The 24627-nt window shown below is 39.0% G+C and overlaps 1 protein-coding gene across 5 annotated transcripts in view; it reads left to right on the top strand.

The window, feature by feature from the left end:
- Hipk3 (homeodomain interacting protein kinase 3) overlaps positions 1-23130 on the top strand; it is an 89438-nt gene extending 66308 nt beyond the window's left edge. For 4 of the 5 annotated variants that reach the window (XM_031371215.1, XM_031371211.1, XM_031371213.1 and 1 more), the window contains exons 6-19: positions 1-104; positions 5064-5183; positions 6133-6219; positions 7025-7209; positions 9092-9248; positions 9975-10098; positions 12064-12185; positions 12406-12533; positions 12625-12786; positions 13280-13570; positions 13816-13956; positions 18200-18435; positions 18733-18860; positions 19253-23130. In XM_031371215.1, the coding sequence (XP_031227075.1) occupies positions 1-104; positions 5064-5183; positions 6133-6219; positions 7025-7209; positions 9092-9248; positions 9975-10098; positions 12064-12185; positions 12406-12533; positions 12625-12786; positions 13280-13570; positions 13816-13956; positions 18200-18435; positions 18733-18860; positions 19253-19729 (2462 nt within the window). In that variant the 3' untranslated portion in view covers positions 19730-23130. The remainder of the gene's footprint in view (positions 105-5063; positions 5184-6132; positions 6220-7024; positions 7210-9091; positions 9249-9974; positions 10099-12063; positions 12186-12405; positions 12534-12624; positions 12787-13279; positions 13571-13815; positions 13957-18199; positions 18436-18732; positions 18861-19252) is intronic. The other variant, XM_031371212.1, reaches the window with a different exon arrangement.
- The last annotated feature ends 1497 nt before the right edge of the window (positions 23131-24627 follow it).

Genomic DNA, 24627 nt, shown 5'->3' with positions numbered 1-24627 from the left:
GGTTGCCGTTTTGTGAAGCCATAGACATGTGGTCCCTAGGATGTGTGATCGCAGAGCTATTCCTTGGATGGCCACTCTACCCGGGAGCCTTGGAGTATGATCAGGTAACAGAACTGTGATTTGAGTTGCTAGAAAGTAAGAGTAATTTCTAGTCTTAGAGCATTACATGATTCTCCATATACAAAATGTGAAAATCTCCATGAACTGTCAAATCTTAGTATTTTAGTATCTTAAGAAATTTAAATTCACTTAACATTAGATCTTGACTTAAAAGTTCTTTTCTAACACTCTTGTAATCTATTACTCACTCTCCTAATGCTGTGATCAAACATGGCCAAGGCTACTTGCAGAAGGAGTTTATTTTGGGCTTACAGTTCCAGAGAGTGCATGATGGCAGAGCAGAGGCGGCAGGCAGCAAGTGGCTGGAGCTGCAGCTGGGATCTCACATCTCAACCCACAAACAGGAAGCAGAGAGAGCTAACACAAAACAGCAAGAGCCTTCCGAAGCTCCCAGTCCACCCCTGTTGACATACTTCCTCCAGCAAGGGCACATGCCTCCTTATTCTCCCCAGACATTCACCTACTGAAGACCAAAAATTCCAGTGCCAGAAACTCTTAGAGGGACATTTTATTCAAACTACCACAGATAAATTTTATAAGCTAAGTTACAATTTACAGACTTCAAACCAACTTTTTCAAGTAGTCATCATACTACTATTATAGTCATATAATATTGATAATGTTTGTTTGTTTGAGCAGGCTGTTAGTATGTAAAATAGTCTCACATAAACCTTCTGATACCTTTTCCCTTGTCTTAGGACATCTTATTTTATTTTTTTGAGACAGGGTCTCTCTCTACAGCCCTGACTGCCCTGGAATTCACTCCATAGACCAGGTGGGATTCATTCACAGAGATCCACCTGCTTCTGCTCCCTCCTAGGTGCTGGGATTAAAGGTGTACACTGCTATGCCTGGCCTTAGTTGTGGTTTTTATTGTTGATTTTTTTATATCAAAATGCATGTGAGGGGCTGAAATGATGGCTCAGTGGTTGAGACATGTTCTGCTGTTCTAGAGTACTGAATTTTGTTCCTGGCTCCTACATGAGATGGTTCACAAGTGTCTGTAATTCCAGCACCAGAGGATCCACCGCCCACTCTGCCCTCAGCTGGCACCTGTGTACACATGCATATTATACAGTTACAGAAACATACAGAATTCAAAATAAAACAAATACAAAAAGGATCTGAGAAGTAATTAATTTGGATGACTTAGATATTTCTGAGGTGATTCTGTATTATCATTAACATGAGATAATACCATTGTTGTTAATCTCATCATTTACAGTGTCTTTCTACCAGTGAACCTTCTCTTTTAGGTCAGGTTTCTAAATTCTGTTTCACCTCTATGTTCTGAAGTCCTCTAAAGGTTTATGTAATGGTTTCTGTACATCTCCTCTCCAGGTCTATTTTCAGTCAGTTGTGGGCTTTGATGCAGCTGTAGACTGTTGCTAGTCGTGAAGTACACGGCCATCTAACCAGAGTCCCACAGTCCCAAGCTGCTGAAGCCCCAGAGCCCCAGGCAGCTGCTAGGAACTCAGCTATAGCTGTGGACTAGCTTGTGACACTGTAATCCTGTGGAGCAGGACACCATCTAGTGGCAATTTCAAGTTGACTGGCTGGCACTCTGGATTTGGACAGTGTCTTGGGCAGCTCATGTTAGTCTTATCAGAAGACTAACACTGCTCCTCCTTTATATGAAGGAGAGAAAATCAAATTCTCGACATCCAAAGGAACAGAGTTGTTAGGTCATGACAGAAATTTTAAAGACAAAAGACAAAAGTCTGACAAAGCTGTAATGAAGAACCAAACCAAATTTGGAACAGATGTTACCTGGTTTAGATGAATAATATTTTCAGATATTTATCTGTATATGTGTATATATATGTATGTTCTTCTAAAGGACCAGAAGAAAGTCATCATCACAAGGCACCATTATAGCTTTCATTCAGTTTTTGAAATTATTTTTAAAAATATACATATACAAATAAATCCCATGCATCCTTATGTTGTTCTTAATTTTAGGAAGATTTTTACCCTTTTGAGATAGGATTTCACACTCTAGCACAGGATGGCCAGGAAGTCGCTAGGTGGCTCATGCTGTCCTCGAACTTTAGTACTCTTAAAAACAACAACAACAACAAAACTTTAATAATCTTACCTCAGCCTCCTGAGTGCTGGGACTACCTAGCAAAAGCGAACTGTCTTTACAAATGCTAGTGTTTTCAGAGATTCTGTTATCTTTTTAGAGTACGATCACCTAACTTAGGATGTAGTAGGTGTCTAGAAAATGCACTTCTCCCTCTTGTCAGTTCCCTCTTTCCAGGAACCAGTGGCCTCTGTACACTTAGGTACTCCAAATAAGACACCAAGTTCTTTGTTTCTTTGAAACAGGCTCTCTCTCAGGAAGCTTAGAATAGCTTGGAGCTCTCTTTGAAACTGAGGATGACCTTGAACTCCTGATTCTCCTGGTTCATCTCAAAAGTGCTAAGATTGTAGTTGTGTGTTGTCATGACTAACTAAAAACTTTGTGTGCTTTCTCACCCCAGTGCCCAAGATTGAATTAAGTGTTCTACTACTGAATTATAGCCTTAGTCTTGGTGTATTGTCTTCAAAATACATTATTATTATTTTCAACCTTAAACTGGTAGTGGGCAATAGTAATATTTCTAATTAACACTTACTGAGTTCCTGGCCTAGCAACTACTCTTATAACACATTTCTTTCATAACATTACTGGGATACTTAGCGTGTCTGTTTTCAGATGAGGAGTCTAGATTGTAGAGGAGTGGCTGGGGAGATGGCTCCGTGGGCTTGCAGCCCTTGGCTTGCAGCCCTTGTGCGTGTGAGGTCTAGAGTTTGGATCCCCAGATTCCATGAAGCTGGGCAGGCATAATTCCAAATTCAGATACAAGAGCTGTATCTGCAGACTGGGTTGAGAGACCTTGCCTTAGTGAATAAGTGGAGAGCAACCTTATCCTTGGTTCATTATACATCTGGAAATATACATGAACATGACTGTTCCCATACCATACAGGCTCCCATACACATTTAAACAAGCATGCCATGCAAGACACCACACACACAGACACATCTTGAAACATAAAACAAAACCTAAAAAACTAACACAGGCAGTCTGTTTTCAGAAGCCATTAACATTATATCACTTACACATGCTTAATGGGAAACGATACTCCCAAAGCAACCTTGAGAAAGGATTTAAAAGTTAAAGGGTATAAGCACACCTGCTCTGTACTGCTGCCCTTTTTGTAATGGCTACCTTCTGGGCTCCAATCTCACGCTGATGGTGTGAGTCTAGCCCCTGGGGAGGAGGGCTTTTCTCAGTCTGCAGGAGTTTCTCCAGTGCCCCAGCCAGCCCTGCTGTCCTATCCTAAGATTTGGGTTCCAGGGAGGAGCCACCCATGCTACTATATCATTTTGTCTTGAAATGGTAGCATTTTATTGTGTAATTCCCACCCCACCCCAGAGGCATCTGAGGCTACTTCAGCCTCTAAGTGCTGAGTGTAAACTATTGTGACTAGCAAAATCATCCTTATTTTCTGTTTTGCTTTTGTTATTTATAAAGACTTTAATAACAGAAGTTGTCTTTGGGTTTCTTTTTTTGAGTTTTTTTTTTTTTTTTGAAAAAGAGTCTCTGTATAGTCCTGGCTATCGTGGAACTCACTCTGTAGACCAGGCTAGACTTGAACTCACAAAGATCTACCTCCTGCTGCCTCCCAAGTGCTGGGATCAGAGGTGTGTACCTCCATGCCCAGCAGAATGAACACAGTGTAAGTAAGAGGCCATTGGTATGAAAGTGAAATGAAGCCAGGTGTGGTGGCATATAGTTCCAGTGCTCCAGGGGACCAAGGGAAGATGACCTTTGCATTTGAGGACAGTCTGACTACCTAACAACACTCACTCCCAACTGTACACAAAAAGAAAGTAAGGAAAGGCCTGCTTAAAAGTAGCAAAGAGGTACTTTTTAAATGTATATTTTTGAGGCTAGTAGATAATGGGATTTTTCTTAATCTGAGAGGAAGGAGTTGATAGAGAAAAGAACTAGAAGGTGAAGGAGCAGGTGGACGAAGGACGATGGAGTGCTTTTTTGGGTCCCAAGTTACATTTCCCCCTTTAAAGCCCATGCTTTTTTTATGCTGATTAGTCATGGAGTGTGAGAACCACTATCTACTAATGTGTACCAGGCACTGACATGGATGTTGGGAATTGCAGTCAACTAAGAAGATGGAAAGGAAAAGTCTAGTATACCAGATGGTGGAAAGCATGATGGGGAACAATTTAGCTGGGAGAACGGGGTTTGCTGGGAAAGACAGAGTCAACTCTTGCTTACTTGCTTGGAAGGCATAATGAATAAGGTAACATTAGAGCCCAGAACTGAAGGAAGAGTGCTGTGTGACACTTAGGACAGGTATTCCAGATAAAGACATGAAGTTGAGAGGCCCTGCACCTAGGGGTTTTGGGGTATCCCTTGGGAGAATGCATCTGTAACTTAGGTCACATAGGTCACCAAGGCACCGTCAGTACTTCCTCAGAAATAACTCATCTAGTCTATCAATTCAAATCCCTCGCTTTCCTTCCTACTAAGTTACTGTCTGGGAATAACTCAGTGGTAGAACACTTGCCTGGCATGTATGAGGCCATAGGTTCAAACCCCCAGTATTGTCTCCCCTTACCCCCAAAGGTCATTTGATCTTTTGCTAGACCCACTTAGTGAATCTCTGTACTTCTAGGCTTTAAACATGTTGGTTTCCTCACTTAATTTATATAGAACCTTAATATTTTACATTACATTAATAATTTATATATAGTATGCATCAATTGCTTCTCAGGCAACACTGACTACATTTATTTTAGACTAAAAATACTCAGATTCCTTTCTTAAGTGAATTTATTGAGGGCATAGATGGTATCATGTAGTTGCTGATAAAATGTTCAATTAATGCTGCCATACAAAAGAATAAATTTGTTTTTAAATTATTTTTCAGATCCGATACATTTCTCAGACTCAAGGCTTACCAGGAGAACAATTGTTGAATGTGGGTACCAAATCTACAAGATTTTTTTGCAGAGAAACAGATATGTCTCATTCTGGTTGGAGATTAAAGGTAATTCACTAAAAATAGATTTATTAAACAGTTTTCTAAGATGCCTCTTATGGATAATACCTCCCATACCTTAAAAAATGTTTATGGACTGGAGAGATAGATGGCTCAGCGGTTAACAGCACTGGCTGCTCTTCCAGAGGTCCCGAGTTCAGTTCCCAGCAACCACATGGTGGCTCACAACTATCTGTAATGGGATCTGATGCTCTCTTCTGGTGTGCATGATGACAATGCACTCATATACATTAAATTAAAAAAAAAAAACTTTTAAAAAACAAATAATGTTTTAGATCACTTTACTTTTATGTGTGTTTTGCTTGCATGTATGTATGTGCACCACATGTATGCTTGGTACTCTCAGAGGCCAAAAGAGGGTGTCAGATATTCTGGAACTGGGGTTATAGATACTTGTTGGCCACCATGCATGCAGAGTCTAGGAAACAGAATTTTATCCTCTGTAACAGCAAGTGTTTGGCCACTGAGCTGTCTCTCCAGCTCCTCCAGTTGCTTTCTTGTACCACCTAGGACTGCATGCCCAGATGAGGTACTATACCAATGAGCTGGGCCCTCCCACATGAGTCATTAGACTTACAGACTTACAGACTTGCCTATAGACCATCTGATAGAGACATTTTCTTAGCTGAAGCTCTCTCGTCTAAGATGATTCTAGCATGTATGAAGTTGACAAACTAATCAGCACAACAGGGATTCACTATGTAGCCCAGGCTGGCCTGTAACTTGACCCTCCTATCTCAGCCTCCTGAGTACTGGAGTAACTCTATTCCTGGCTTCATATTTATTAATTTATTTGTATTATAAAATAAATTTTTGCTTGTTACTCTTTTGAAACTATTCTACCTGGTATTAGGCTAAATGTGTCAAGCGTAAAAGACTAGAAATAGGGATATGGTGAGTAATAATATGTTATTTTCTCTTTGATGTATGTAATAAGACACTGGAAGAACATGAGGCAGAGACAGGAATGAAGTCTAAAGAGGCCAGAAAGTACATATTCAACAGTCTGGACGATATAGTGCATGTGAGTATTGAAGTCACCTTGTGTACTGAAGATGGTCCTTGAGTGCCAAGGATTGAAAACACCGTAGCCATTTCTAAGTCTTACTTCTTAAGTGTTTCAAATAGAATTAACTCAAAATTTTCAAACTTTCACAGGCTAAATTATATTTGTTGCCTGTGCTGTCCTTTTTTTTTTTTTTTTTTTTTTTTTTTTTTTTTTTTTTCCTTTTTTCTTTTGGTCTTCAAGAGGAAAACTAACAGGAAGACTTCTTGTCTTGGTAGGAATAGGTCTGTGTTTAGTAAATATTTGGGCTGGAGAGATGGCTCCGTGGGAAAGGAGCATTGGCCATAAGCCAAAAAGCCTGGTGACCTTAGTACTGTTCCTGAACACATTCTCCATGAAGACGTCTGCATGCACACACACACACAAACACACTAACACTCACGAGCATGCACACTCAACACAAGACATACAGAGAGAGATCCATATGCATAGCAATAGGTACATACACACAGAGTCATACAGAGATAGAGACAGACAGAGACATACACATATATACTTAACACAGTTACACACACACTCATACAGAGATACATGTAAAGTCATACTTACTCCTTCACTTATGCAATAATAGTTAAGGTTTTTTAATTTCCCACTTTGAATATTGTTTGTTACTTCAGAAGATTTGTAGATTTGTGGATTTCAGTTCTTTTTGTTTCAAATTACTGTAGTTTACTGTTTTGTTTTTTTTAAGATGTGAAATAACAGGCCCTTCTTTCTTTCCATGGCTTATTTTATTTGATGGCTTCAAACTTTGCTGTGATAGGTGAACACAGTGATGGACTTGGAAGGAAGTGATCTCTTGGCTGAGAAAGCTGATAGAAGAGAATTTGTTAGTCTGTTGAAGAAAATGTTGCTGATTGACGCAGATTTAAGAATTACTCCAATTGAGACTCTGAACCACCCATTCGTTAATATGAAGCATCTACTAGATTTTCCTCACAGCAACCAGTATGTTACTTTGTAATCTTTTATAGTGTTTGTTTTAAATAATGGTAGGTGTAATGAAATCAGTGTTTTTATTCGAGAGACTGAGCTAACTTGGCTGAGGTTGCATAGACCAGTAAGTGGCAGGGTAGGGTTAGAACACGGGTAGGAAGGCCAGTCCACCTCCCAAATCCCAAGTGTCACACTGACTTCCTGCTGGAACAGTGAGCCATGAAAAGAATGTGGAGGCTCACCCTTAGGTCTCATTTCTATTTTCACTGGCCCTCCCCAGGTTCTGTCTTCTTTGAGACCTGTAGTTCTCTTGTCTGATTTCCTAATATATCTTTTGATTTCTTTTCCCCTTCTTTTGCTCCCTGGAATTCTAGAAGGAAAGGATTTGATGGGTTAGCAAGGAAGCAGGTGTGCTCACATTCTGTAGGCCTTGTCAACTATGTTAAACAAAACTTGTGATGTTTTGTCTCCCAAACTTAATCTTTCTGGGTTGGCAAATGTAATAGAATCATGTGACACCAGAACAGAAAAAAGGCCCATTCTGGGGGACGAGTGGTCCAGCAAGAGGGGAGTGAAAGGGAGGGGCGGGGGGGGCGGAAAAGTGTAGTGTGGTGAGTCATTTGTATGTGTGAATGCCACAACAAAGCCCACCACTTTAAACACCGATAAATACTCCCTCACAACTTAAAGCAACTTATTTATTTATTTTTTTATTAGATATTTTCTTTATTTACATGTAAATTTCTCCATTCCCAGTTTCCCTTCCAAAAAACAAAGAAACAAACAAGAACAACAAAACAAACCCCTGTTGCCTCCCCCACTCCCCATGCCTGCCACCCCACCCTCTCCCACTTATTGACCCTGGCATTCCCCTACACTGGGGCACAGAAACTTCACAGGTCTGAGGTCCTCTCCTCCTATTGATGATCGATTTTGCAATCCTCTACTATACACATGCTGCCAGAACAATCAGACCCCTCCATGTGCAGTCCTTGGTTGGTGGTTGAGACCCTGGGAGCTCTGAGGGTACTACTTAGTTCATATTGTTGTTCCTCCTAAGGGGCTGCAAACCCCTCAGCTCCATTGGTCCTTTCTCTAACTCCTTCACTGGGGACCCTGTACTCAGTTCAATAGATGTCTGTGAGCCTCTACATCTGTGTTAGTCAGGTACTGTCAGAGCCTCTCAGGAGATAGCTATATTTAGGCTGGCTTGCCCTTCCTTCGGTCTCTGCTCCATAGTTAATCTCTGCAACTCCTTCCGTGGGTATTTGGTTCCCCCTTTTAAGAAGGAATGAAATGTCCACCTTTTGGTCTTCCTTCTTCTTGAGTTCCTTGTGGTTTGTGGGTTGTTCTTCCTGTATTCCAAACTTCTGGGCTAATAACCACTTATCAGAGAGTTAAAGCAACTTATTTACTATTTTAAAAATAGTGAAGAAAATTATTATGTGAATGAGTCAATATTCATTATTGTGAAATGTCCTTATATTAGTTTTTTTTTTTAATAAAACCCAGGTATATCTCTCTTAAATACTGCAGATAGTCTATGGATTTCCATAAATAATTGGTTTGAAAATAACATCATAATTACATTCTTGGTACCATTAATTTAGTGATTTGTGTATTGAAATTAAGGAAAAAATATATATGGTAGAGATTATTAAATTATTGTGTGCTAATCAAAAAACATGTAATACTGCTTTGGTCTCTTAAATTTTTACCACCGTAATATATATTTGCTTTGATATTTTTCTTGTAGAAAATACTGTTAGAAAAAGTATACAAAATAAAGTACAAATTGTAGAATTTATTCTTTTTCATACAATTTTAATCTGTTAGTATACATTAACCTTAAACATTTTAAATAATGTTACAATATTTTCTAATTATTTTTCAGTGTAAAGTCCTGTTTTCACATCATGGATATTTGTAAGTCTCCAAGTTCATGTGAAACAAATAACCATAGTAAAATGTCACTCTTACGACCAGTCGCATCCAATGGCACTGCTGCGCTAGCAGCCAACTTTACTAAAGTCGGGACATTGAGAAGTCAGGTGAGAATTGCAGTTAATACTTTATGAAAGGTGTTATCATTGGTCACTTTGCTTTGAGGTGTGAGAGTCATTGAACAGCAGCTGTAGCAAGGGTGCTGTGGCTGTTGTGTCCTATCTAAACCAAGTAAAATGGACCTTCTCATTCATTCTCTCAAATCCCCTGCTCTGCTCTTAGGGCCACAATGCTTATCAAAAATAGAGTTCAGTAAACCCAATTTAAGTTGATTAATCTGCTTTTTGTTTTATTTTCTGGGTTAAATTTTACCGCAGAATTGTGATTTGTTTGTTTGTTTGTTTGTTTTGTTTTGGTTTTGGTTTTTTGAGACAGGGTCTCTCTGTGTAGCCCTGGCTGTCCTGAAACTCACTCTGAAGACCAGGCTGGCCTCGAACTCAGAAATCCACTTGCCTCTGCCTCCCAAGTGCTGGGATTAAAGGCGTGCGCCACTACCGCCCAGCTGATTTTTTTTTTTTTAAAGAGTATGTATGGGGCTGGAGAGATGGCTTAGTGCACTGGCTACTCTTCCAGAGGACCCAAGTTCAATTCCCAGCACCCACACAGCAGCGGCTCCCACCTGTCTGTAATCCCAGTTCCAGAGGATCTGACTCACAGACATACAAATAGGGAAAACACAATGCACATAAAAAAAAAGTCTGTGTGGATCTACAGTGTATTTGTAGCTATTGGGAGGCTGCCCTGCATAATGTGAAGTGCATTGATTGTTTCAGGCGCTAACCACATCCGCTCACTCAGTCGTGCACCATGGCATACCTCTGCAGGCAGGGACCGCACAGTTCGGCTGTGGTGATGCTTTCCCGCAGACCCTGATTATCTGTCCCCCCGCTATTCAAGGTACGTTCTCATTTAGGATATAATGTAGCTATTTCTTCATTATAGTTTTCACTCTGCAGCTTAGGCTGAGACTGGTACTTGCTCACCATCCCCCTGCCTCTGCGTCTTGAGTGCTGGGATTAAAGTTACACTCCACCACATCCTGCTGCTGGCTTTCCTACCCCAAAGCATCAGGGTGATTGTGGATAAGACCCCAAGTGCCTGTGTTGAGCTTCACCACAGTGCTGTACGGTTTTAGTGAAAGTACAAAATGGGGTTGAGTTGGGTGACCTGGAAATGCACTTCTGATGTTGGTATTCAGAATTCCACTTGCGGCTTAAACTTCTTTATCATTTATAAAGGAAGGTAGACTGGATAGGTGATATCATGGTCATTCCTAGCTCTGAATTATTGATTCAGAAAATTTTATTTTGCCTTAATATTGATCAATCTTTTAAAGATTATTTTAACGTATCCCACACAGAGCACCAAGAATTATATTGATGACTAATAATAGCAGATGGATGTGAGACAGTGTTAGCTGGTTATTCTTTCATGTAGCTTTCCTTTCAGAACAGTTACAGAGAGTCATGACTACTTAAGGGGAGAAAAATGCTGAGAAATGATAGCTTTATTGTGAAATCAGAGTGTACTCACTAAGGAGTGTATTAATTTCCAGTCTTGCACCCCTTGAATTGAACTCAGGGCATTGTGCATACGTACTAGGCAAGTTCTCTATCATGGAGCTACATCCATAGCTCCAGTGATATAGTCTACACTGTTATTGTGAGTGGCTCTTGACCTAAGTATTGTCACATGACATACTACCATATGATATCACATATTTATACATATTTACATATACATATTCATATACACTACATTTTAAAAAGTAACAACTTTCTGATAATAAAAATGCTTATATCATAAGTTGCTAGCATGTTTAGAAATACTGTTGTATTTTCTTTTTTGTTTGTTGTTTTCAAGATGAGGTTTCTATGTACCTGGCTGTCCTGGAACTCACTCTGTAGACCACCTGCTCTCTTCCTGAGTGGTGGTAGATGTGTGCCACCACTTCTCTGCAAATTTGCTTGTTTTTAACTGTACATGTATTTTGAAAGCAAGCCATATACTTTGTCTTCTTGCTTAGGTGTTCTTATAGTCTATGTTGGCAAGTCGATTCTTTGGTTCTGATAGACTCTTGCTCTTATGTCAAGGCAGCGACAAGGCTTCCCACCTGCATTGTAGTGTGTTTTATGCAGATATGCAGCAACAGTGCTTTTCAGAGCCTATCTTCCATATATAGCATGAAGAGACAGATAAATTTCAGTCTGACAGGATTTTTTTTTTAATTTGGCTTATAATTGTTAAAGAATAACTTTGTGCATTTGTTAGTAAATATATTAATAGCTTAAATGTAGTGTCTGCCATAGACATGGTCTTAGCATCTCTAGAAACTCAAGTACTGGTTCTTTTGTTTGTTTGATTTGCTTTTGAATTTGGAGACACTGTCTGGCTTTGCATAGCCCAGGACAGCTTTAAACTTGAAGTCCTACCTTCTCCACCACACAGTGCTGGGATTTCAGAGGTGTGTTCTACCACACCCAACTTTTCCACAACCTTTGTACCTAGCTCTTCAAATATTAAAGCAATTCTAGTCAATTATTTTTCTTAACTGCACTATAAAAATTTTGATCTTAACCAACTATTGAATTTGACCAAAAAGGTGAAGGGAATAGAGTAGATACAGAGAAATGCTTGATACATTTTTAAGAAAGGATGGAGTATTTTGGTATCAGTATTTGTGACAAAATATCACAAGATAGGAAATACCTACCTTTACTAATAGATTACTTTGTTAATTATTCTTATATAGAAATGGATGTAATCTGAATCAAAATTTAAGCCATTTGTATATTTAAAATAATTTTTTAAGTTATACAAGATAATTTTTTTCTCCTATTGGATGATTGCTGTATTTCCTAGGTATTCCTGCAGCACATGGTAAACCCACCAGTTATTCCATAAGGGTAGACAATACAGTTCCGCTTGTAACTCAGGCCCCAGCTGTGCAGCCTCTGCAGATCCGACCTGGAGTCCTTTCACAGGTTGGTCACAATTTACTCTTTTACATTTGTGCTCTCCTCCTTTAACATAAATACAAGTCGAGTTTCAGCCAGTACTTCTGGGACATAATGGAAGGATCTGGTGGGGCTTCAGTCCTTTCTTGCAGGCTGTGGCCTTTAGCGTTTATAATTAATTGCTAGTAGGGGTTTTGAATTCGGAATGCACTGCTTGTAACTTTGTTTGGGCTGTTTGTTGACGCAGCAGACCTGGTCTGGTCGGACACAGCAGATGCTAATGCCTGCTTGGCAGCAGGTGACACCCATGGCTCCTGCGGCGGCAACACTAACTTCTGAAGGCATGGCTGGTTCACAGAGGCTTGGAGACTGGGGGTAAGTCCAAAATAGAAGAACTTCTCTAGGAATAATACATAAAGTAGATCCCAGTAAAAAGGAGATTGAATTTTCTAAACTTGCTTCATAGGAAAATGATTCCACACAGCAATCATTACAACTCGGTGATGCCACCGCCTCTTCTAACCAACCAGATAACATTATCGGCCCCTCAGCCTCTCAGTGTGGGCATTGCACATGTTGTCTGGCCTCAGCCTGCTACTACCAAGAAAAATAAGCTGTGCCAGAACAGGTTGGTATTCACTTTCTTCTGCATTTGAAATTGGATCTTAAAATAAAATTTGCACGTACACCAAAGGGTCACTCTGTTGTGTTCAAAAATGGCCTCTTTTATAGCTCTGACACAAACACTAAGCTGGCTCCCTTCTCAATTTCTCAGAGGTATTTTGGTAAAACTAATGGAATGGGAGCCAGGAAGAGAGGAAATAAATGCTTTTCGTTGGTAAGACTATCTTTATTGACCTTTTGATTTAGGATTTATTATCTACCTGTAACATAGCAACTGTAGATATTCAGATATTTATATACAGCAAAAGTATGTAAATGCAAACTACAGCAATGTTTCAGAGGTAACATTTTATAATTCACAGAACTCTTGATATATCAGTGTGTTAAATCCATGAACCAAGTGAAAGTTTTCATTGTTTGGTTTGACAAAATATTTTCAAGAAATATGATTTCTCTATTTTGACTATAGAGATTACAAATTATTTCTTTGGTTGCAGGAGTAATTCACTGCAGAACACCAATATCCCACATTCAGCATTTATTTCTCCAAAGATAATCAGTGGGAAAGAGGTTGAGGAAGTAAGTTGTGTAGAAACACAGGACAATCGTACCTCAGAAGGAGAGGCAAGAACTTGCCGTGAAGCGTCTGTCAGACAGGATTCTTCAGTTTCAGACAAACAGCGGCAAACCATCATCATCGCCGACTCCCCAAGTCCTGCCGTGAGTGTGATCACCATTAGCAGTGACAGCGACGATGAAGAGACCTCACCCAGACCTTCACTTGGAGAGTAAGTGCCAGATGCACATCCTCACAGACAGTGGCAGCATCTTTCCAAGTACAGAAAACCAGCTTTGGTCAGGGTGCCTGGAGTAGATAGACTTGTAGCCTTTGGTCTGAATTTATAAGCTGTACGTTTGGGCTGTGAGCAGCTGATTCTGAACTGTTAACTGCCTCTAAGCACTGTAGTATTTGGCTGGTTTGAGAATGTCCTCTCACTTTGACCCGTGTTTCTTTCCTCTCCCTCATCACTAGGTGTAAAGGTAGTCTAGATTGTGAAGCTTGCCAAAGCACTTTGAATATTGACCGGATGTGCTCACTCAGCAGCCCTGATAGCACCCTGAGCACCAGCTCCTCGGGGCAGTCCAGCCCATCCCCTTGCAAGAGACCCAACAGGTAAAGGAATTTGATAGACGCTTGTCATAAAAGTCAAGTCTGCTAAAAGCCGGATTTCTTCTGTCCTGTGTAGTGTCTGCCATTCACTACAGTGATTGCTCTTTGCATGCAGGTTTTGAACCATATCAGTTTGATAAGCTTGTGGTTTAAGTTATAATTTTTTCTGATCTGTGGTGGCACATGCCTTTAATCCCAGAATTTGGGAGACAGGCAAGTGATCTCTGTAAGATCAAAGTCTTCCAGAGCTACAAAGTAAGACCCTATCTTAAACAAACAAATAAATAAATCAAATCTTTATTTTTTTTAAGTTTTATTACAATATGATGAGAAAAGTTACATGATTTTGATTTATCTGAATTTGTTAACATTTAAAAACATTTTAAGTAAATAGAATTAAATCACATTGTTTTCCTTTTATACCCCAACTCCTCCCAGAGACCTCCCTTCAATACCTACAATATCTTTTTTGTCATATTCTTTAACAATAAAAATGAGTATTATAAAAGTTGTTTGATATAAAACAACAATTTAACAGTCTTATATAGATGCTTGTCTATGGCAATACTGAAAATACAAACGTTTTTCTCAATATAAATTTTAAATAACTCCAAACGTATTAACTGTATATTTCAAAATAATACATCACTACTAGTATTTTCTTAAATGAACATAAATATATAAAGTGTTTTTGTTTGTTTTGTATTTAATAGAACTTAAAATCTTGGCTCTTACTGTGGTAACTTGATACAAGAGTCACAAATGTCAAGCAAAGCATTCAGTCTCACTCTTTGTTGTTCTCTTACAAACCCCCTCCCAATTTAATTGTCTACATTTCTTTTGGGTATATAAATACTTTTAAAATATGTAAGCTGTTCTGAAAACCATAGTATAGTGTAAAAACATGAAATAAGCAATACTACTAATAGAGAGGCTGAGATAGGAGAAGCAAGATCTCAAGACCATTATGTGGTACACAGCAAGACACTGTCACGAACAAACAAGCTGAAAGTTTATATGGATTGTACACTATTGTACCTATTTCTCCAATTACCAAATTAGAGAGACCATTGGATGACAATCAACAAATTTCTAATTCCTCATGTTTTTGGATTTCAATCGATTAGGATATGTGGTAATATTAATTTTTATATTAACGTATTAAGAAAAAGTAATTGTTACTTCCTATTGTTTTTGTTGTAAGAAGTGGAATTAGGTTTGTGTGGATTTGTTGAAAGATTACTTTCTTGCTTCTTCTGGGGTGTACTTTTGCTCCTTATGTTGATGTTTTCCATCTATTATCCTTTGTAGGGCTGGATTAGTGGAAAGATATTGTGTAAATTTATTTGGTTTTGTCATGGAATATCTTGTTTTCTCCATCTATGGTAATTGAGAGTTTTGCTGGGTATAGTAGCCTGAGCTGGCATTTGTGTTCTTGTAGGGTCTGTATGACATCTGCCCAGGATCTTCTAGCTTTCATAGTCTCTAGTGAGAAGTCTGGTGTAATTCTGATAGGCCTGCCTTTATATGTTACTTGACCCTTTTCCCTTACCGCTTTTAAAATTCTTTCTTTGTTTAGTGCATTTGGTATTTTTATTATTATGTGATGGGAGGAATTTTTTTTAAAGATATATTTATTATTATAATTAAGTACACTGTAGCTGTCTTCAGACATACCAGAAGAGGTCATCAAATCTTATTACGAGTGGTTGTGAGCCACCATGTGGTTGCTGGGATTTGAACTCATGACCTTCGGAAGAGCAGTCGGTGCTCTTACCCGCTGAGCCATCTTGCCAGCCCCCGGAATTTCTTTTCCTGTCCATTTTATTTGGAATTCTGTAGGCTTCTTGTATGTTCATGGGCATCTCTTTCTTTAGGTTAGGGAAGTTTTCTATAATTTTGTTGAAGATACTTGCTGGCCCATTACCTTGGAAGTCTTCACTCTCTTCTATACCTATTATCCTTAGGTTTGGTCTTCTCATTGCATCCTGAATTTCCTGGATATTCTGGGTTAGGAGCTTTTTGCTTTTTGCATTTTCTTTGACTGTTGTGTCAATGTTTTCTATGGTATCTTCTTCCCCTGAGAGTCTCTCTTCTACCTCTTGTATTCTGTTGGTGATGCTTGCATCTACAACTCCTGATTTCTTTCCTAGGTTTTGTATCTCTAGGGTTGTTTCTCTTTCTGATTTCTTTATTGTTTCTATTTCCATTTTTAGATTCTGAATGGTTTTGCTCATAAACCTGTTTGATTGTGTTTTCCTGTAGTTCTGTAAGAGATTTTTGTCTTTCCTCTTGAAGAGCTTCTAGCTGTTTACCTGTGTTCTCCTGTATTTCTTTGAGGGTACTATTTATGTCTTTCTTAAAGTTCTGTATCATCACCATGAGAAGTGATTTTATAACTGAATCTTGCCTTTCCAGTGTGATGGTGTGTCCAGGACTTGCTCTAGTGGGAGTATTGGGTTCTGATGATGCCAAGGAACCTTGGTTTGTGTTGCTTATATTCTTATGCTTGCACCGCATCATCTGGTTATCTCTAGTGCTATCTGCCCTTGCTAAATCTGACTGGAGCCTGTCCTTCCTTTGATCCTGGTTATGTCAGAACTCTTCAGAGTCAAGCTGTCTCTGTCATCCTGTGATTCTGGGATCCTGTGACCCTGGGCGTGTTAGAGTGCCTGGGAGTGGAGCTTCCTCTGGGTGTTGTGGGACTGGCTGCGGAGCTTGTGCTCAGGGCACCGGCCGGCCCAGGCAGACTGGGAAGCAACCCAAGCCACTTGGCTGGCGGAGTTCCTGTGTGCCTGGTCCCGCTCATCCTAGTTACCCCCAGTGTTGGGACAGATGTTGTGTACCCAAATCTTTATTTTTAAAAGTTAAAGTCCTAATACATTTTTTTTCATCATGAAGTACCCAGTGGCCTGCTACCTAGAGAGTAGGCACTCTGACTTTTATCTCTACCATTGGTAACTGAATTGTCTACATTCTTTGGTATTGCTTTGTGCGAACATGCCTAAAATAGTGTTTCTATTCTTTTTTATTTTAAAGATTTATTTATTATATGTAAGTACACTCTAACTATCTTCAGATACCCCAGAAGAGGGCATCAGATCTCATTACGGATGGCTGTGAGCCACCATGTAGTTGCTGGGATTTGAACTCATGATCTTCAGTAGAGCAGTCTTAACCACTGAGCCATCTCTCCAACCCTAAAATAGTGTTTCTTAACCATCACAGTGTACTAACATATTGAGAGATAAGCCACAAGAATTTTTATGAAATATATTTGATTTTACATTGTAAAAACTGGTGCAATATTCGAAAAGGATTTTATATCTTTCTTTTAGTCAGGACCTGTGTGTGGTTGGAGTTTTTACTGGCCCAAGCTCTTCAGAGACATAAATACGTTCTACTGCATATTCCTATGTCCCTTACAAGTTGATACATACACAAATTACACCTAACAATCGTATAAAATCACACACATAAAATGGCCCTAACAATGAATATATGCATGTGTATGTAAGAGTAAAAAGAATATACATATAAAGATAGATGCCTCAGATTATTGAGACTAGAATAGGTTGATTAAAGCAGACAATAATATGGAATAATATGGAAATCCAGGGAGCAAGGTCTCCTGAGGGCTGAGATGTGGGAAGAGTGGGGTTCAGGACCCTGGGCTGACAGCAGGCTGGTGGGAAAGCCCTTTCAGGAGGACACAGATCATATCCATCAGCTGGATCTGAAATACAAAGTTCCTACCTAGTTCACGTGTTTGTACATATCGTCTAAATATCTAGAATAGTACTTTGTTTTGTTTATGTATATGTATGTATATGTATATGTGTACAGACATTTGTGCATGTACCTCTGGAGACTGAAATGACAAGTGTGTTCTTCAGTTGCTCTCCACCATATTTTTGGATCTCTCACTGAACCTAGAATTCACTCATTTGCTAGATTAGTGGCCAGCAAGCATTTTGCCAGTTGAGATATCTTTCTAGCCCCTAGAACAGTACTTATTATCTTGAAGAATTAATAAAAAACTTTATGAACTGATATGATGGAGCAAATGTGAAGGAAAGAAGAAATGGAATTTAGTTTATCAGTCTGAATAGAGTTTGGAAATTCTGTGGGAAAAAAATTGTCCAAGAACAAAATATATATAAAATAAGCATCTCATTAGTGTGCTGAAGACTACTAAGTGACATTAGAATTAATTGTGGAAAAATATAAAAATGTTTTCTTACAGTATGTCAGATGATGAACAAGAAAGTGGGTGTGAGACTGTGGATGGCTCTCCAACATCAGACTCCTCGGGTCATGATAGTCCGTTTGCAGAGAGCAGTTTTGTTGAGGACACTCATCACAACACGGAGCTGGGGACTTGTGCTGGCACAGATGCTAAGCCAGCTGTTGGCACCTCTGTGGAGCCACCAGTGGGAATAGAAAGTGGACTGAGTGTCGATGAGCACATGGCAAACACAGGTAAACTTACTTCTCTGTTTGGCCTTAAAGGTCTGATTTTGGGAACTCGGGAGACCAGAATTGTCAAAAGTCATCTTTGAACTTCCATCTTGACCTTGTCATATCTATTACACAGGAAAAAAAAAACTCTTCAAATATTATCTAATGTTTAGAGGCCAGGACTTTCTCTTTAAATTAAAAATGAAGGTTCTTCAATCATTGTTGTGTAACATCTGTAAGCACATGTCTAATTTTCATTAGAGAAGCAAAAACCACAACTCTGTAATTCTGTATGTGTGTGGTGGTTATTGTTGCCAGATTCTACGTGCCAGCCACTGAGAAAAGGGCAGCCGGCCCCTGGGAAGCTGCAGCAGCCCCCCACCTTGGGCGCTCGTCAGCAGAAGCCCACAGCAGCACTCCCACAGCAGCATTTGAACCTGAGCCAGGTGTGTTCCTGTGCGTGCTCGTGAGCGTTTGCAGTTTACACTTAGCCATTCAGTTTCTTTTACTTTAATATTTTAGTTTTTAATTTTATGTATGTGTGGTATGTGTGAAATTTGAGCAGAAATAATGGGGAAAATTATGGGATTCTTCTGGAATTTAACAAAATTGTATGTGAATGTTAGCTTTGCATAAATGCTATACAGATTGTAGGATTAATAACTGGGATAATAGTGCTTGCTGGCAGTGGCTATTGTAACAGTTAAGAAATATGAAGATGTCAGTGTGCTTTCTTTTCCATAGTAGTCGAGACTGAGATCCGGTGTGAGCTGCTAGTCACAGTCCCTCTTTGATCTTATAAAATGTGCTGTTCAGTCATGTTTTCCTTTGTGATTAGGTTCAGCATTTCGGAACTGGGCATCAAGAATGGAATGGAAACTTTGGGCATCGAAGACAGCAAGCATATATTCCTACTAGTGTTACCAGTAATCCATTCACTCTTTCTCATGGAAGTCCCAACCACACAGCAGTACATGCCCATCTGGCTGGAAGTACGCACCTCGGAGGACAGCCTGCTCTGCTTCCGTACCCATCATCAGCCACCCTCAGTAGTGCTGCACCCGTGGCCCACCTCCTAGCCTCTCCGTGTACCTCAAGACCTATGTTACAGCATCCAACTTACAGTATCTCCCATCACAGTGGCATAGTTCACCAAGTCCCAGTGGGCATAAACCCCCGCCTGCTACCATCCCCAACCATTCATCAGACTCAGTACAAACCAATCTTCCCTCCACATTCTTACATTGCAGCATCACCTGCATATACTGGATTTCCATTGAGTCCAACAAAACTCAGCCAGTATCCATATATGTGAAAACTCAAAAGCAGTCTATTGAGGAAGCTCAATGATACAAACGTTTGATTAAAAATAAAAACATGGTATTTAATAAATATTAGCCATGGCACAAGAAAATTATTTTTGAATCATGTAGACTTGGGTGCAATTTAAACAACTTTGAGCTTTAAAAAAACTCACTTTTAATGTGTTTTGCACATTTGGTATAACTTGTCTTTGGTCATGTATCTTCTTATGTAGTAACTCTATAGACAGGTGACTTACAGGAGCAAAAGTCCAGTTTTGCTCCTGCTATTTTTTATAAAATTGCCTTCTAACTAGTGCAAGACACGTCCACATTTGGGAAGCCATTCTGTGTCTAGACTTAGAGCAACAGATGCACATGTGTCAGAATTACAGCATATGAGTGAATTGTATCGTCTGTGTCTTAGTGTGTACATGTTGGGGCACTTAACCTAAGCAATTGAGCTATTGTTCTTTACATTTGCATGTGTCTTTTGCATGGGCAAAATGTTGCCTAGACTTGGCTCTTAATGTTGTTGTAATAATCTCAGCTGCATTGTAAACCGTTCCCACACATAGTGCCTTAAATATTTGAGGTTGTTGAAGTTATTACCTATCTGTAAATGTTGGACTGCAGCACTTAAAATTCAGACCTACTCTTTAGTTTTCTTTCAGTAGAGTAATGTTCCTTTTGGTTTTGTGTGGTATGATTTCAGATAGTAGCTGCTTTTTCCTTATTCAGAGGGCAGCATGTTTGCTATAGCTGAATTCTGCTGTCTGATTTTTCTCAGAATGATCTAGCTTCAAGAAAAGCAAGCAGTTAGTAGTGCTTAAGAAAACTTGATTCAGTAACTAATGGATAGTTGATATCTGTCACAGCACAGCATTTTATATACTATTAAGTGAAACTGCAATACAACCTAAGTTTATTTTGGGAGTGTTTGCTGTATAATTGGACTTGATAAAATGTTTAGAGGTGCAGTAGGCATGACTTGAGTAGATAATGGAAGAAAATGCAAATGCTCATCGATTCATGATGTGCTCCCTTCTTGCTTGGGCAGACCATGCAGTATTTAACACATAGTAGCAGAATATTTACTATTGAAGCTTGAAAAGATGTGAGTTCTTTGTGTGCAATTTTTCATTTATGCATGTGAGAAGGTTCTTGGTTTTTGGTTATTTTTAAGTATTTTTACATTGTACTACTCGTTTTTGCTTGTTGGTGGTGTTTGCTTATTTAATACATTCCGTCAGGGACAGAAATTACATGCTTTTTCTCTTAGGAAGTGTGTATTGGGTTTTCCCCCCCCTCTCCCCTTGGTGGTGATGGTGGTGATGTTTAAATGAAGTTGCTTTTACAGCACCAAAGACTTAATCATCCATTTCTTATATAAAAGGTAGCTACTTTTTGCATAGACCTCAAGTATATTGTAGTGTAGAGGTGGAATTTAAGGAAAGGTATTAAACCAAGGCTGTGTTTTAGCTTACAGGCAAGTAATAAATTGTATCATTTATCTTGAATGTATCATAGATAAGCTGCTATATAACGATTGCCACTTCAGATAGCTGTGAAATTAGGTGATTAACTAGTTGTTATTTAGCTTTCTAATTTCTGTATAAGTCTAATTACACAAGATAGAAGCTGGGGTTTTGATTTTTTTTTTTTTTTTTACTTTGCTTTTCTGTTTGGAGTGTCATTGTAACTACTGTATTGTAAATGATGGAAACAATTGCCTATGTTATTTTGGGGTGTGTTATTTGCATCAGTATTTTATCTCTAATGTTTGTGCTCATCACTGCATATAAAAACTTGGATGTATCAATGTAACTTAATTTTTTTATTTTCATACTGGCATTGTAGACACGTGAGAAAGCTGTATCTTGCAGGCTTGACTTAACTTTTTTTTTCCTTCAAAGTCTGGAATATAATCTTACAGCATTTACTGGAATAAACAGTACAAAACATTTGAGTGTAAAACTCCAAATGTTTTGGATTGACAGCATTTCCTTCCTAAGCAAGTTGCACACCACAAGTACAACTCTAGTATGCGCTGATCGTAAGCTAGTAGTGATACATTTTTCTTTACTCCATTGACACGAGCAGTGTTTTATTTAATAGTCATCCATGACATAAACGTGCCTGAACTTGATTTTAAAAATTACAGTATTAGATCATAAAGTAAAAACCAGCAGCACATTTTTAGTCACTGAAAATGAAGGACTTGATTCCCCCACAGGTCTCAGTGTTTTTAGTAATTGATTCTATGCATTTTATATAAATAGAAATATATATAACACACATTACAAAAAGGAGTAGACTGAGATTAGCTTACAGACAACACATCTGTGAAGTCACTAGGTAACTGCTGCCTGCCACGGCCTTCTTATTTGAGTTATACGGTCTAACAGGTGTCTGCTCACTTCTTGGAAAAAGATTCAGTGCTGGCGATGGATGTTTCAGAAACACCGAGTACACAAATTGATTTTGTCACAACAGAGAGGAAAGTGGCCCGGTAAGCTGTGCTTACTGCTGAGGGGTGATCTCTCTGTATTTAAGTTCATGACTGGAGCAATGACTGGAGCAGCCTTGTTAAATTGACTGTAGATGGTAACAGTCAGCATTTTCATACCACAGTAACGCTTTTTAAAGGCATGTCACTGTTAAGTGCACTGCTCTTAATTAACTCTAATCATGGGCTTTTTAATGTGTTTCAAAATTTAAGACTTCAAAATCCCCCTGAAGTCTGATTTTAGCATACTGGCAGAAGGATCTGGATTTTATCCCCTCTAAAACTATTTTAATAGTTTTGTTTTAATGTTTTCTTAAATAAAACACTGCATGATTTCCAAGTTGCATATTCGTGTGCTAATTTGCAAGTGAATTTTTAATCAATTATTTTGATATTTAGGTTTTTTTTTTCCTTCAGGGTATTTAATATGTTACTCTATTAGCAAACCTTTTCATTTTAACATCTCTACTGCTGATTTTAAACGTGGCTTGTGTTCTGTAAAGTTAAATCATACACTGCAAGGTGTAGGAAGATTCATTTTAACGATCCCGATGACAGATTCAATGACTTAGTTTGAACTATTAACTGTTGAACAGTTTCACTCTTGTGGCTCCTTTCTTTGGTTTGTTTTTGCTTTGACTTCTATGCTACACTAGTTTGCCATGTAGCAATTGCACTGTGCAATATTACAATAAGGACTGGGAAAACTTTTATGGATGTAATGTCTATTACAGTTTGCGATAGTATTTCTCTCTAGTTCTCAGTGATTTAAATGTGACCAAGCCTTCTGTACTTTGTCACAAAAAGCGGGTTTTCCAGGTGACTATTTTGGTGAGTGTCAAAATAAGAATTTATGGTGTATTACTGTTGATTCACTTTGAATTAAAATATATATATTGCAGCAAACAGCTTGCTGACTTTTTTTCTACTCCAGTACTTCTTAAGGGTAGTGGTGGGAAAGATTGGCATTACCCAGTTCCCTTCCTCCTTGTTGACATTTCATTTGATGCAGAGCCACCCTGGGTTAGGAATTTTGTTAGGTGAGGAGGATACAGTACAACTTGTTTGTGCCCAGTATGCGTCTGAGACAGAGCCAGGCCAGCCGTGGTGAGTCTGCTTCCCACCTTTCCTCTCAAACTGTCTTCTGGCACAGTGTGCCAGAAACACCTGAAACCACAGCAGAACTGTGCCCATTCTTCTTGAAAATTGAATTTTTCTCAAATATTTTTGAGGGAAGCATTCTGCTTGCTATCCGTGGGTAGAGAACAGGGAAGTCATGGTTTTTTGAAAAGTACAACATGGGACTTTGAAGGAGTGTGGTTGCCCCAAGTCAGTTCCAGTTACCTTCTCAAATGGCATCTTATTCTACGGTCCTTAACTTCAGACACAGATCTGTAGGCAGATGTGTGGGAAAGCATTCCTTAGAGCAGAACAGTGGTTAGGGACTTTTGGTGCTTTGGATCAAATCTAGAGCTAAGCCAAAACACACCAGTGAATACAGATTTCTTTCTCCATAAGCTTTTAACTGAAGTATTCTTCTTTTTTTTTTTTCTTTTTCGAGACAGGGTTTCTCTGTGTAGCCCTTGGCTGTCCTGGATCTCACTCTGTAGACCAGGCTGGCCTTGGTCTCAGAAGTCTGCCTGCCTCTGCCTCCCAAGTGCTGGGATTAAAGGCGTGCGCCATCATTGCCCGGTGATAAGTTGTTTTAGTGTTTGCTTCTTTCAACGTTTTGTTGGTGAGCGTCTTCCAAATTATACATAATTACACTTATACTCCTGGCTCTATGGTATTCTTTTGTTTGCATATACTGGCTTTGTTGATGGTCATTTGAATAAGTTTGCCCTTCTTAGGTATTTGGAATATTGTTGCTGTGAATGTTACTCTCCATCTTTTGGAGAACACATGCAGTATATATATAATATGCAGGTGTAGAATTAGTAGATTGTAGGGGACATGCATACTTCACTTATTTAGACACTACCACATAGCATTCCAAAATGCTGGAATTAATTTACACTTGAAGAATGTGAGCACTCTAGTTGTCTTCTAACTTTACACTTTTGCTTAGTCATTGTGAGGTTGGGTTCTTAACAAACAAACAACAAAAAACTGCCATTAAGGCTCAAACACTGGCCTGAGATTTACATGAAATCTAGAGTTTGTAATTTGCCTGCAAGGATCCTCAACTTCCGGGAATACCATGGAGTGCTTAGCTATTTAAGTGGATCTAGGGCTATAGGAATTGTCTCTGTAGGGGATAAGGGTAATGACATGGAACTGTTTTTGAGCAAACACATAAGCCAGTACCAGCACATCATGCCACGAGTCATTCAAAAGAGTTAGGAAATATCTGTGTGTTCATTTGTCATTGACCAAAGCAGAAGGTCCATTGCCATACTGCAC

This window comes from Mastomys coucha, unplaced genomic scaffold (genome assembly GCF_008632895.1).
Source record: "Mastomys coucha isolate ucsf_1 unplaced genomic scaffold, UCSF_Mcou_1 pScaffold15, whole genome shotgun sequence".
Taxonomy (NCBI): domain Eukaryota; kingdom Metazoa; phylum Chordata; class Mammalia; order Rodentia; family Muridae; genus Mastomys; species Mastomys coucha.
Note: the sequence above shows the minus strand (reverse complement) of the source record. Positions and strands in the feature narration are given on the sequence as shown.